Genomic DNA, 13,798 nt, shown 5'->3' with positions numbered 1-13,798 from the left:
CCGAGCGGTGCCCTGGAACCCCCGGCCCCTCCTGCACACAAACTGCTGTGGAGCCCGGCGTCCGTCTGCCCTCGCTGTCCCCGTGTCCCCGCCAGCAGCGGCGCGGGGCTGGCGGGCAGAGCAGAGCACCAGGGATGCTGGAGACACCACCGTGTCCTTGTCCCCTCCCCCGGGATCAGGCACAGCGCCCTTGGGGTGAGCCGGGACAGGTGCCCCTGCCCACACGGGTGGAACAGCTTCACACGGGTTTCGGCGTTGGTGTGCAAGGCACAGGGATCTCCTACCGGAGCAGCGGCAGCAGGGACAGAGCCGGAGCTCTGGGGACAGGCCGGGAGCCCTCTGGGGCAGTTCAGGAGCCCCCCTGGGACAGGCCGGGACCCTGCTGGGACAGTTCAGGAGCCCCTCTGGGACAGTTCAGGAGCCCCTCTGGGGCAGTTCAGGAGCCCCTCTGGGGCAGTTCAGGACCCCTCTGGGGCAGTTCAGGAGCCCCTCTGGGGCAGTTCAGGACCCCTCTGGGGCAGTTCAGGAGCCCCTCTGGGGCAGTTCAGGAGCCCCTCTGGGGCAGTTCAGGACCCCTCTGGGACAGTTCAGGAGCCCTCCGGGACGGGCTGCACAGGGGGTTGTGGGGTCTCCTGTGGGGACGTTCAGAGTCGCCTGGATGTGACTGTGCCACTTGCTCTGGTGACCCGCGTTAGCAGCGGTTGGACTAGATCAGGGCTGTCACAGCCGTTTCCACCGGGGGCACGTCCGCCTGGCGGCTGCCTTCCACGAGCCAAATGTAGTGTTAGAACTGTACAGCACCGCTATCTGTGCGGTCCTGAGGTTGTGTTCGGCCCTTGGAAGGCGGCTGCCAGGCTGACGTGGCCCCGGTGGAAATGACTTCGACGCCCTGGACGAGGTGGGATCGGAGGTCCCTCGCAGCCACAGCCGGTGTGTGGTTCTGGGCTCTGGTGGGCACAGGGCTCTGGCCTCGCTGCCGGCGCTGCGCCCGGGCGGGCCGCGGCAGCTGCCATGGGGCTGGGGAGGCTGGAGGATCCCTGTCCCTCACCCTGCGCGGTGTGGGGGCTCGGGGGGGCCGGAGGAGCCGTGTCCCTGACCCTGTGCGGTGTGGGGGCTCAGTGGGGCTGGAGGATCCCTGTCCCTCACCCTGTGCAGTGTGGGGGCTGGGGGGGCTGCAGGAGCCGTGTCCCTCACCCTGCGCGGGGTGGGGGGCTCGGGGGGGCGGGAGGATTGCCTGGGACGAGAGAACTCGTGCTCTGGTGCAAACAGGGTCTGACCGCCCGAGGAGCAGCTTTGCAGAGACACCGGGGGGTCCTGGTGGAGCACGTGTTGGCCAGCAGCTAGAAGAACGCTGCCGGCAGGTCGGGGGAGGTGACCCGTGCGGAGGACCGCGTCTGCGCTGGGCTCCCGGCGCGGGGAGACGGGGCCGTGCACAAGCGTCCTGTGACGGGCCGCACAAGGGATCAGGAGCCGGGGCGGCTGTGACGCGGGGAAAGGCCGGGACAGCTGCGCCGGTCAGCGCGGCTGCGCCAGGGTGATGTGCTGCCGCGCTCAAGGAGACGGAGCGGACTCTCCTCGCTGGTGTCCGGCGGCGGGGCCGGAGGTAACAGGCACAGAGCGGCACAGAGGAAATTCCTGTAAACATAAGGAAACACCTTTTTGGTTTGTCTTACTGAAGGGATGGTCAAACGCCGGAACGTGCTGCTCAGGGAGGCCGCGGGATGTCGGTGCGGTGCCCGTGCAGGGTGCCCGTCCTGGGTGACTGCTGTAGCGGACCCTGCGTGGCGCAGGGCTTGGGCTGGCCGGGCTTTCCTGACCCAGCAAACCACAGTCGGCCTCACCTCCGTCCCTGAAGGGTGACGGAACAGCCCATTCTGGACGTCGTCTCCAAGCGTGTGGAGGAAAGGAAGGTTATCAGGAGCTGCCAGCATGGGTTCGCCAAAGAGAAATCGTGTCTGACCAGCCCGGTGGCCTTCTATGGTGGTGTGACCGCCCGGGCAGACGAGGGAAGAGCAGCGGACGTTGTCCGCCTTGGCTTCAGCAAGGCCTTTGACCCCGTCTCTCACAGCCCCTCACAGGGGAGCTCAGGAGGCGCGGGCAGGATGAGTGCGCGTGGAGATGATCGTGGACCAGCTGGACGGCAGAGCTCAGGGGTTCGTGGTCAACGGTGCAGAGCCTGGTTGGAGACCTGCAGCTGGTGGGTTCCCCGGGGGTCAGCGCTGGGCCCAGCCCTGCTCGCGCTGTTCATCAGTGACCTGGATGAGGAGACAGTGCACCCTCAGCCCGTTTGCTGCTGCCACACTGGGAGGAAGCGCCGACACACCAGCGGCTGCGCTGCCACCCGGAGACCTGGCCAGGCTGGGCTGGGCGAGAGGAACCCGATGCAGTTCAACGGGGCAAGCGCAGGGTCCTGCGGTGGGAAGGAACAGCCCCCGGCACCCGCACAGGTTGGGTGACCTGCTGGAAGCAGCTCTGCAGAGGGACCCGGGAGTCCTGGGGACAACAGGGTGACCGTGAGTCACCAACGTGCCCTTGTGGCCAAGAGGCCAACGGTACCTGGGGGCACTGAGAAGAGTGTGAGCAGCAGGGCAAGGAGGGGAATCGTTCGCTCTGCTGTGCCCTGGGGAGGCTGCACCTGCAGAACTGGGTCTGGTGCTGGGCCCCCTGGTTCAAGAAAGACAAGGAATTACTGGAGGGAGTCCAGTGGTGCTGCGGCCATCCCACGTTCTGCTGGGCCCGTCTCCATAACGCAGGTTGTGTTCCTGCCCGGACTGTGTCTGGAAACGCGCGTCCTGCGCTCGCTGTCCCGCTGCGTTCTCCGCGGCAGTTTTGCAGCCCCTGGCTGTGCAGCGGCTTGCTCTGGCTTCTGACCGTGCCCGGCAGCTCTGCCGGTGCCCGTGGGCCGCGGGGCGCCCGTCTCGTGCCGTCTGTGTGTGGTGGCAGCTCCGCTCGCTCCTGCCGAGCAGGAGGTGGCTGGTGCAGCCGGTTTTGGGTGGGACAGCCCGCGCTCACACAGGACGAGGAGGGGGCACAGGGACCGTCAGGCTTCGTCTCTGCGTGGGAGCTGGCGTGTCCTTCTCAGTTGGCGGCAGTGCTGCCACCTGCAGCGCGGGGAGCACCCATGGCTGTCGTTTCTGACCGCGGTGGGTGTTTCCTCCCCCGGTTCTCTCTGCCTCCCCGGGCAGGAACACCGCACCGACCAGAGGCGGCCGCGGTGCGGCCCGGCGTGCGGTGAAGCTGCGGGGGCTCGGGGCCGCGCGGCGGGCGGCGCTGCCCAGCGCCATCGGTGGGATCCGCGTCCCGCACCGGCGCGCCGCCGGCAGCGCGGGAGGCGCGGGGCCTCAGCACCCGCTGTTCCGGTTCCCGTGGGAGCCAGCGCTGGCTCTGCCGAATGGAGCCCGTGTTTGCCGCCGCCAGCGTGTCTGTTTTCATGAACTGGCTGAGCCTGTTACTGTTCCTGTGGATAATCTGGGATCAAACCGCAGTGTGGCGTTTGGAAGCGTTCCCCGAGCAGAACTGAGCTCAGCACCGACGGCGAGCCAGGGTCGCGCTCTGCTCCGCGGTTGTGGTATTTCAGGTTGAAGCTGCCGTCCTTGCCCTTTGCGGTGACGACAGCTCTGGCTGTCACAGCAGCGATTCTGCTCCGCTAGCCTGATAGATTCCATCTATAAAATCACTCCAAAGGCAGTGATCTGAATCGAGACGCTCGTTAATAATCGCACCGGGGTTTCGTGCTTTCTCCTTTCTGCCTGTGTCATCATGTTCCATTATTGAAGTGGGTCTTCAGGGTTGCTGAGGCGTCCGTGGTTGTTAAGACAGGAGTCTTGCCCATTTAACTGTGGTTGTGGGACCTGGCAGAGAAGTGGGCGTCACGTACCACGGCGCGGGACGGCGGCTCAGCGGGGCCGGCTCAGCGGGGCCGGCTCAGCGGGTGCAGGCGGCCACGGCCGGGGCTGTCCCCGCCTTTTGGTCGTTCTCTTCCCTTGTTTATGTTGGTCGCACACTTCACTATTTGCTTGTCAGAAGCAAAAAGGGACATTTGGTTCTGCAAACGGGCCCGTGAGTTTGAGTTCATGTCGCGTGTACCCTCGTTGGCTGTGGGCTCTGTGCGGGACCATCTCCTCCGCTCTTCTGCTCCTCGCTGTGCCACGGGGCGCTCAGCCCTCCCTGCCGTCGGTGGAACAGAGGAGGGCGCCTCGCGGGGTCTGCGGGGCGTCCTGGCACCGCGGTGACCGACAGCGGCAGGACAGACAGACACCAGGAGCACCCAAGGGTCTGCAGGGTGTCCTGGCACCGCGGTGACCAGCGGTGGGACAGACGGACACCAGGAGCACCCAGGGGTCTGCAGGAGGGTTTGGAAGACTCGACCAGGCAGGGCCTGGGCGACCTGGTCTGAGCTCACGTTAGGCCCAGCTTTGGGCCAGGCTTGGGCTGGACAGCACCCGCCGTTCCCTCCAGCCGAGTTTATTCCGCGGCTCTGCTGAAGCGCTGCGATACACGAAGGATTAGGAGGATATTGCTCATTGTCCCTTGGACTGAAAATCCCTGGATCCAGGTTCCCTTTTGTTTTTTAGAGCGGCTGAAGTGTAGAATTGTGTTCAGAAGCTGTAAATACGCAGAGGGGCTCCTGTGTTCGGCTGCCTTCCCCGTTAGAGACGCTGCGGGTCTCAGACGTGCTGCACAGCCTGTATTTCGCCTTTTTCTGCCTTTTGTGCAGCATTTCTTGTGGTTACAGAGTTTACGGACTCCTTACGCCTCCAGCGCCTTGCAGGCCGCCTGTGCAGCAGTGGGAGCAGGGCCCGCGGTTCCAGCCCCTTGGTTTGCGGTTGCTCTGCTCTGGGTGTTGTACGGATTGATGCCCCCAAAGCGTATTTGTGAGGCAGCGTTGTGGTTGTTTTCCACCTGAGCCGTCCCGTGACCGTTCACAGACCGCGCCGTGGGATGGTGGAATGGCCGTGCCGTGGGCTCTGGTTCCCTCCTTACCGCCGTGCTCCCAGTGTATGCGGGTGCTCCCCCGTCTTTGGACCGTTCATAGACGCGCGACGCCTTCCGCCGCGCTGCGAGCTGAAACGTTCACCTCATGCATGTTTGGGGATGTTTATTGGGTTTGTGGGTTTTTTGGTTGGTTGGTTTTTTGTTTTTATCTTCAGAAAATCTTGAAGTTTCGCCTCAGTAGGACGTTCAGCATACTGCTGGATTTCATAAAGAAACAGGGTTAACACTGATTAGCAGAAGGGATAATTACCAGTCTCCAAAGAGGCGTTTGCAGAAGTTCCTTGCAGTAGCGGTTTTTAATTGAATCTGCTCTCGGTCTCGGTGTAAAGATGAATCTGTGCAGCCCGGCTCTGCGAGCGCAGCGGTTGGAGTTGGGAGGGGAGCGCCGGCTCACCCGGCACTGCCAGCCGCGGGTCCTGTGCCCCGGCACTGCCAGCTGAGGGTCTACTGCCCCGGTGCTGCCAGCCGCTGGTCCGGTGCCCTGGTGCTGCCAGCCGCTGGTCCCGTGCTGCCAGCCGTGGGTCCGGAGCCCCGGCGCTGCCAGCCGCTGGTCCGGTGCCCCGGCGCTGCCAGCCACGGGTCCGGAGCCCCGGCGCTGCCAGCCGTGGGTCCGGAGCCCCGGTGCCACCCGGCACCCGCGTCCCAGAGCCTGGGTTCTCCACGGACGCTGCAATTCGCGTTTGGTTTTGTGGTCTCCACCCGTGACTCTTCACTACCTGGCACTTTTTGTCCCATCAGCATCTTTTGTTCAAGTGCAGTTGAACTGAACTGAAGAAGTGGGTGTTCTGATGTGGTCCCGCCGGTTGCCCGGTGCCGGTTTGCTTGCGGATCTGGCGCTGCCCGTCAGCACTGCGGCCGGGAGCTCTTCTCCTGGGGGAATAAAAGATACCGATGACAAAGCACAGGAAGCGAGGCAGTTGGAACGACGTCTCTGGAGATGTGTCCCTGGAGCAAGGGCGATGGGCTGGGAAGGACTGTGGGGTCAGCGCGGCCTCATTCTGCGCTGGTCCGTGCTGCGTGCACGCCGGTCCTGGTTGTTTTCAGAGGGGTAGGTACTCTAGTCAAAGCCCCGTTCTGATGGTTCTGTTCAGTTGCAATAACCAGCACGGGAACAGCTGCTGTGCCCAAGAACCGGATCGCAATGAACAGCACGGGAACAGCTGCTGTGCCGAAGAACCGGATCGCAATGAACAGCACGGGAACAGCTGCTGTGCCGAAGAACCAGATCGCAATAACCAGCACGGGAACAGCTGCTGTGCCCAAGAACCGGATCGCAATAACCAGCATGGGAACAGCTGCGGTGCCCAAGAACCGGATCGCAATAACCAGCACGGGAACAGCTGCTGTGCCGAAGAACCGGATCGCAATAACCAGCATGGGAACAGCTGCGGTGCCGAAGAACCGGATCGCAATAACCAGCATGGGAACAGCTGCGGTGCCGAAGAACCGGATCGCAATAACCAGCATGGGAACAGCTGCTGTGCCGAAGAACCGGATCGCAATAACCAGCACGGGAACAGCTGCGGTGCCGAAGAACCGGATCGCAATAACCAGCACGGGAACAGCTGCTGTGCCCAAGAACCGGATCGCAATAACCAGCATGGGAACAGCTGCGGTGCCGAAGAACCGGATCGCAATAACCAGCATGGGAACAGCTGCGGTGCCGAAGAACCGGATCGCAATAACCAGCATGGGAACAGCTGCTGTGCCGAAGAACCGGATCGCAATAACCAGCACGGGAACAGCTGCTGTGCTGAAGAACCGGATCGCAATAACCAGCATGGGAACAGCTGCTGTGCCGAAGAACCGGATCGCAATGAACAGCACGGGAACAGCTGCTGTGCCGAAGAACCGGATCGCAATAACCAGCATGGGAACAGCTGCTGTGCCGAAGAACCGGATCGCAATAACCAGCATGGGAACAGCTGCTGTGCCCAAGAACCGGATCGCAATAACCAGCATGGGAACAGCTGCTGTGCTGAAGAGCCATCCTGGTGTTTGACTTTGATGGCCCAGCTGAGAAAGTGACACCTGGCAGTGGGTGAAAGCAGCGTTGGTGTTGGCAGCGCCCGGTTCGCCTGCAGGCAGCTCTGGAATCCCCGTTGCCGATAAGGCTTCCCATGCGTGGCAGTGACCGTACACCGTGGTTGGGTTCTGCCGTTCCAAGCGCGCCCATCCGCTGGGCGCTCCGGGCTGCGGGCAGCGCCGCGCGGCCGGACCACGGCGCTCGGTTCGTCGTTTCCCAGCGTGTCCGCCCCAGCCGGTCACCACAATGTCCCGCCTGGAATTTCCTCGCGTTCTAAAATTAGGAGAAGGGTCTAGGAAACAATAGCAAATCGAGTCTCCAAACCTCCTGCTCTGGCTCGGACCTTTGTTGTTGTTCAGACTTTCACCTACTTCCTTTCTTGTTAAGCCGATTTGCATTAGATAAACTGAATTCAGAACTCGCCCTGTTCAGCGTCACGGGGACCGTTTGTGTGCAGGACCGCAGGAGTGCGGCCGCGGTGCCGCCGCGGTTCCCCGGTTCGCCGGCCGGAGTGGCCGGGGCCGCTCGCACAGGCCGTGATGGGAATATCCTCTTGTTCACCTCATCCCCGCAGAGCGAAGTGTGTTTAATCTCTTTGCTGTGCTCGGGAATGATCACAGTTCCGGCTGGGTACAGACGTTCTTCTGCCGCAAACTGTTGTAACACTTGTTCCTTTGGAGTTTACGGACAAGTGGAAGTTTTGAAAGAGAACTCGGTGAGATTCATGTGGCTTCATTAACGCAGGAAACACTTCTAACTGTCTTTGCAGTCATTGCGAGTCTCGTAAGCTGTAAATTTGCCACCTATTTGGATATTTTATCTAAAGCTCCATGTATTTTTGTATGCACACATACACTTAATCCATATGTTATGTGTACGTATGCATACATAAGCAAATATTTGTGAGAGTATTTCCTTGCCAGGGACCTGTGTTTGCGTCTGACCGAGGCGTTTCTGTGTGGAACCGCAGGGCTCTGGACCTGCAGCAGGAACTTCTCAGGCCGGGGCCCGCCTCCTCTGCCCTGGCGAGCCGCCCCGGCACGGCCCTGCCGTGGTGAGCGTCCCCGGCGTGGCCCTGCCCCATCCCGCCGTGGTGAGCGTCCCCGGCGTGGCCCTGCCCCATCCCGCCGTGGCGAGTGGCCCCGGCGTGGCCCTGCCCCATCCCGCCGTGGCGAGTGGCCCCGGCATGGTCCTGACGTGGCGAGCGGCTCCGGCGTGGTCCTGCCCTGTCCTGCTGTGGTGAGCGGCTCTGGCGTGGCCCTGCCCCTTCTGCCGTGCCAAGCGGCTCCAGCATCGTCCTGCCCCATCCCAGTGTGGTCCTGCCGTGGCGAGTGGCTCCAACGTGGCCCTGCCCTGTCCTGCCATGGCGAGCAGCCCTGGTGTGGCCCTGCCCCATCCTGCCATGGCGAGTGGCCCCGGCATGGTCCTGCTGTGGCAAGCGGCCCCGGCGTGGCCCTGCCGTGGCCATGTTGTGCAGCCCCTCTCGTCCGTACCGGCCCTCTCTGCTCTGGGTCGCTGCCCGGGTGACAGGTGCGGGTGTCCCGCTGCCCGCACAGAGCAAGCCCTGCACCCCGCGGCTGTTCCGGGGCCCGTTCCAGCAGCCCGTTGGGCAGGTGGATTCCTGGAGACACAACCGAGAAAGAAGGTTCAGGGCTCAGGCTGTGGTTCGGTGCTCCCGGTGTGGGGTGTGTGGGCAGCCCGGGCCCTGTTTGCCGGCCCGTGAGGGGTCCTGCGGGTACATCTGTCGCACACTGTGACCCCTCGTGACGGGCAGGTGGTGACACGGGTCAGAAGTGGCCTCGGTGTCACTGCCCAGGCCGGGCTTTGTTCCGGCTCCTTCCTTCCGCACGGCGGGCTGAGTGGCTGGGTCCTTGGGGCCCGGCCGTCTGGAGCGGAGCAGCCGCCGGAGGTGACCCAGGCGCCGTGGTAGCGCGTGCGCAGCCGTCTCTGCCGCTGCCGAGCGCACACCCGGGCGCCGTGGTAACGCGTGCGCAGCCGTCTCTGCCGCTGCGGAGCGCACACCCGGGCGCCGTGGTAGCACGTGCGCAGCCGTCTCTGCCGCTGCCGAGCGCATACCCGGGCACCGTGGTAACGCGTGCGCAGCCGTCTCTGCCGCTGCGGAGCGCACACCCGGGCGCCGTGGTAGCACGTGCGCAGCCGTCTCTGCCGCTGCCGAGCGCATACCCGGGCACCGTGGTAATGCATGCGCAGCCGTCTCTGCCGCTGCCGAGCGCATACCCGGGCACCGTGGTAACGCGTGCGCAGCCGTCTCTGCCGCTGCCGAGCGCACACCCGGGCGCCGTGGTAGCACGTGCGCAGCCGTCTCTGCCGCTGCCGAGCGCATACCCGGGCACCGTGGTAATGCATGCGCAGCCGTCTCTGCCGCTGCCGAGCGCATACCCGGGCACCGTGGTAGCGCGTGCGCAGCCGTCTCTGCCGCTGCCGAGCGCACACCCGGGCGCCGTGGTAACGCGTGCGCAGCCATCTCTGCCGCTGCGGAGCACACACCCGGGCGCCGTGGTAGCACGTGCGCAGCCGTCTCTGCCGCTGCCAAGCGCATACCCGGGCACCGTGGTAATGCATGCGCAGCCGTCTCTGCCGCTGCCGAGCGCACACCCGGGCACCGTGGTAACGCGTGCGCAGCCGTCTCTGCCGCTGCCGAGCGCATACCCGGGCACCGTGGTAATGCATGCGCAGCCGTCTCTGCCGCTGCCGAGCGCACACCCGGGCGCCGTGGTAGCACGTGCGCAGCCGTCTCTGCTGCTGCCGAGCGCATACCCGGGCGCCGTGGTAGCGCGTGCGCAGCCGTCTCTGCCCCTGCCTGCCTGTGGGACGCGGTTGGCGCCCCTCGAGCCGTCGGTGCCGTTTGGGTGTTGTTCACACCGTCCCCGACATGCAGCGAACGCCACAGTCCTGCTTTCCGTCCTGCCCAGTGCTCCGCACTGAGAAGCAGCTGCAGGATTTGTCCGGTTGGTAATTATAGTACGTTGTGTTTGGTAAACTCACCGAGAGGCTGTTGGTGTCTGGAGTACCATTGATGGATCTTGTAATTTACCATTTATAGCAAATATAACTGACTTCTGAGGACAGGAGCAGGTGTGAAGAGCTCGGGTGCTGGTAGAGCAGCAGGCTCCTGGAGGTCACTTCAGTCCGCGTCGCCGTGACTGTGGTGTGTCTGGAATTTTCCTTGCTCTCCAGCTCTGTCTCTCGGGCCCCGCAGACGTGCTGTCCTTTCCCAGCGCGGGTGGCGCGCACCGTCCCCGTTGGTGCGGGGGCCTGTCGCTGCTGTCCTGGCAGGCGTGCTGCACCGCAGGGGTGTGTGGCAGCGGGGACGGGGCTCTGGTGCAGGTCCCCTCGCGTTCTCCCGTGCTGGCGCCTCTGGACCGGACTCGGGACGCTGTCGTGTCTGCCGGCCGGCTGCTCACCGTGTCTTTGGGTGCCTGAGATGAACTGTTGTCTCGGGAAACGGAGAATGTCTGCTTGGTGTCCTACAAGGGAGGGAGAAGAGCGTTGGGATAACAGATGTTAAATGAATCATCAAGCTGAAGTAATTCATAGAATCACAGTGTCCTGAGCTGGAGGGACCCACAGGACCATGGGTTCCAGCTCCTGTCCCTGCCCAGGACACCCCACAGGTCACCCCGTGTGTCTGAGGACGGTGTCCAGTCTCTTGAACACTGTCAGTGGGGCCGTGACCCCTCCCTGGGAGCCTGTTCAGTGTCCAGCACCTCTGGGAAGACCCTTTTCCCCATGTCCCACTGCCCGGCACATCTGCTGCCGTTCCCTGGGCTCTGTCCCTGTCCCAGAGCAGAGCTCACCCTGCCCCTCCTGCTCCTGCTGAACCTGCAGCCCGTGAGCTCTGCGCTCAGTCTGCTCTGCTCCCGCTGAGCAAACCCAGGGACTGCGGCCGCTGCTCACGCGGCTCCATCTCCAGACCCTGCACCGGCTCCGTGTCCCTGATTAACGCCTTTGTCCTTTCAGTCTCATCTCGTGTAGATGTTAATGGAGGTTCTGGCCTGTGCGTCACTTTGGGGAGCTCGGCAGGAGGGGTTGCTGGGGCGGGCGCTGTGTGCAGGGGGGGCGCCGGGGCGGGTGCTGTGCGCAGGGGGGGCGCTGGGGCGGGTGCTGTGCACCGGGGGGCGCTGGGGCGGGCGCTGTGCGCAGTGGGGCGCTGGGGCTCCCGCGGCGCTGCCGCTGACCCGTTGCTCTCCTGTCGCAGCCGTTCTTCAGGCTCCTGAACCTGCGCAAGCTGGGCCTGAGCGACAATGAGATCCAGAGGCTTCCCCCCGAGGTGGCCAACTTCATGCAGCTGGTGGAGCTGGACATCTCTCGCAATGGTAAGGCCAGAGCGCGTGGCCAGAGCTCCCCCGCCACGGTGGGGTGTCCTGGGCCCCGCTCGGGAGCAGGACAAGCCCTCTTGCAGTGCTGCGGACCCTCTTGTGGGTCCTGAGCTGGGGAACATGGTTGTGTTTCTGTGTCTTAGGCTGCCACCGGTACCCGCTGTCCTGCTTGCCTTCACAGGCTCTTCTCACGCTTCTTCTTTTCTTTCACATATTTTTTTCCAGACATTCCAGAGATTCCTGAAAGCATCAAATTCTGCAAGTCACTGGAAATCGCAGACTTCAGTGGGAATCCTCTCTCCAGGTAGGAAGGCCTGCGCAGCCTCTTGCCCGGCGGAGGAGGAAGGCTGAGCTCCTCGTCCTCTTCATCGCGTCCTCGTCCCCCCGCGGCCAGGCCTGCGCTCGCTGCCCTTGCCCAGGGCCATGGGCGCCTGGCTGCTCTGCTGGCAGACGGCACTGCGCAGGGCGCTGGTTAGTGCTGCCCCCTCTGCGGGCCGGCGGCTCGGGCTGGCGAGCTTTGCTCATCCCGGTGCCACCGGTGTGAGCGGCGAGGACTCCTGTCCTCTTGGAATAACGGTGTTACCCCTCCTCGCCCCTTCACCCCGGCACATGAACCAGAGGGGACGTGGAGTCGTACTGCAGAGGAGCAGAGCAAGGCCTGACACTGTCCTGTGCTCCTGGTCCGTCCTCTCTGCTTCCCTGTCCCTCCTCTCTGCCTCCCTGTCCGTCCTCGCTGTCCGTCCTCTCTGTGTCGCTGTCCGTCCTCTCTGTGTCGCTGTCCGTCCTCTCTGTGTCGCTGTCTCTCCTCTCTGCCTCCCTGTCCGTCCTCTCTGCCTCCCTGTCCATCCTCCCTGTCCGTCCTCTCTGCCTCCCTGTCCATCCTCCCTGTCCGTCCTCTCTGCCTCCCTGTCCATCCTCCCTGTCCGTCCTCTCTGCCTCGCTGTCTGTCCTCTCTGCCTCGCTGTCCCTCCTCTCTGCCTCCCTGTCCGTCCTCGCTGTCTGTCCTCTCTGCCTCACTGTCTCTCCTCTCTGCCTCTCTGTCCGTCCTCTCTGCCTCCCTGTCCGTCCTCGCTGTCCGTCCTCTCTGTGTCGCTGTCCGTCCTCTCTGCCTCCCTGTCCGTCCTCTCTGCCTCCCTGTCCGTCTTCTCTGCCTCCCTGTCCGTCCTCGCTGTCCGTCCTCTCTGCCTCGCTGTCCCTCCTCTCTGCCTCCCTGTCCATCCTCCCTGTCCGTCCCCTCTGCCTCCCTGTCCATCCTCGCTGTCCCTTCTCTCTGCCTCCCTGTCCATCCCCTCTGCCTCGCTGTCCGTCCCCTCTGCCTCCCTGTCCATCCTCCCTGTCTGTCCCCTCTGCCTCCCTGTCCATCCTCGCTGTCCCTCCTCTCTGCCTTGCTGTCCCTCCTCTCTTCCTCCCTGTCCATCCCCTCTGCCTCGCTGTCTGTCCCCTCTGCCTCCCTGTCCATCCTCCCTGTCTGTCCCCTCTGCCTCGCTGTCCGTCCCCTCTGCCTCCCTGTCCATCCTCCCTGTCCGTCCCCTCTGCCTCGCTGTCCGTCCCCTCTGCGTCGCTGTCCGTCCCTTTGCTCTCTGTGTGGTCCGTGACCGAGGATGGCAGTGCTTTGAGCTGTGTGTTTGGTGGCTTTCCCCGATATCCCGGTGCCCAGAGCTGTGTCAGAACGGGGCGCTCTGCCTGTTCTCTCAGTTCTCTCAGTCTGTCCAGCTCTAACCCGGGATGTTTTGGGAGCCCAGTGTGTCCCGTGCCCGGGAGCCGTGCTTTCCGGTGCCAGCCTGACCCCGGCCACAGCCCTTTGTGCCCCTGGGCACGCGCTGCCCCGCCGCCCTCTCAGTAGCCGTGACCGCTCCCTCGTGCGCCAGGTGCTGCCCCGCTGGGACGAGCATTTCGGTGGGCGGGAACCCCTGAGCCACGGCTGTGAGCAGCGCTTCTCTACCAGAAGTCACTTGTCAGAGCCGTTTTGTGGCCCAGCCCTGGGGGATGCATGTCGGGGGCAGCGGAGCTGCCTGTGAACGGCGAAGGATTTCCCGTTCTCGAGCCCGTCGCTGTTCTGTTGCGCCGCGGGGCCGTGGTCGCGGCACTGCCGGGTCTCGCAATGCTGCGCTGCTGCCTACGCTCGTCCTCTCCGATGGGCATGTGAGTTCCTTGGCAGCCCTCCGTGCTTCCACGTTGAAACGATCACACGCTGTAGCGTAGTCTGGGCGTTGTGCCCGAGTCCCGCATGGCCAGCGAGCTCCCCTGGCCGTGCGGAGGCTCCGGTGCCACGGACCGGTGTCCTGGGACCGGGCACGTCCTGGATCAGGAGCCCGCGCTGGGTCCTGCTCGTCCCTTTCGCGTGATCCCGGCTGGGATGAGGCTGGCTTGCGGGATCGCAGTGAGGAATCTGGGGTTGTTTTGTGCACAGAATTACCGGTGTTGTGTTCTGTCTCGC

The 13,798-nt window shown here is 64.1% G+C and overlaps 1 protein-coding gene across 1 annotated transcript in view; it reads left to right on the top strand.

The window, feature by feature from the left end:
* SCRIB (scribble planar cell polarity protein) overlaps nt 1-13,798 on the top strand; it is a 122,162-nt gene that overhangs the window by 14,210 nt on the left and 94,154 nt on the right. Inside the window, exons 2-3 of the mRNA XM_080339454.1 lie at nt 11,241-11,358; nt 11,587-11,665. Of these exons, the coding sequence (XP_080195580.1) occupies nt 11,241-11,358; nt 11,587-11,665 (197 nt within the window). The remainder of the gene's footprint in view (nt 1-11,240; nt 11,359-11,586; nt 11,666-13,798) is intronic.

Source organism: Nesoenas mayeri (assembly GCF_963082525.1).
Source record: "Nesoenas mayeri genome assembly, chromosome: 2".
NCBI lineage: Eukaryota > Metazoa > Chordata > Aves > Columbiformes > Columbidae > Nesoenas > Nesoenas mayeri.
The sequence above is the reverse complement of the archived record's forward strand: the minus strand, read 5'-3'. Positions and strand labels throughout refer to the sequence as shown.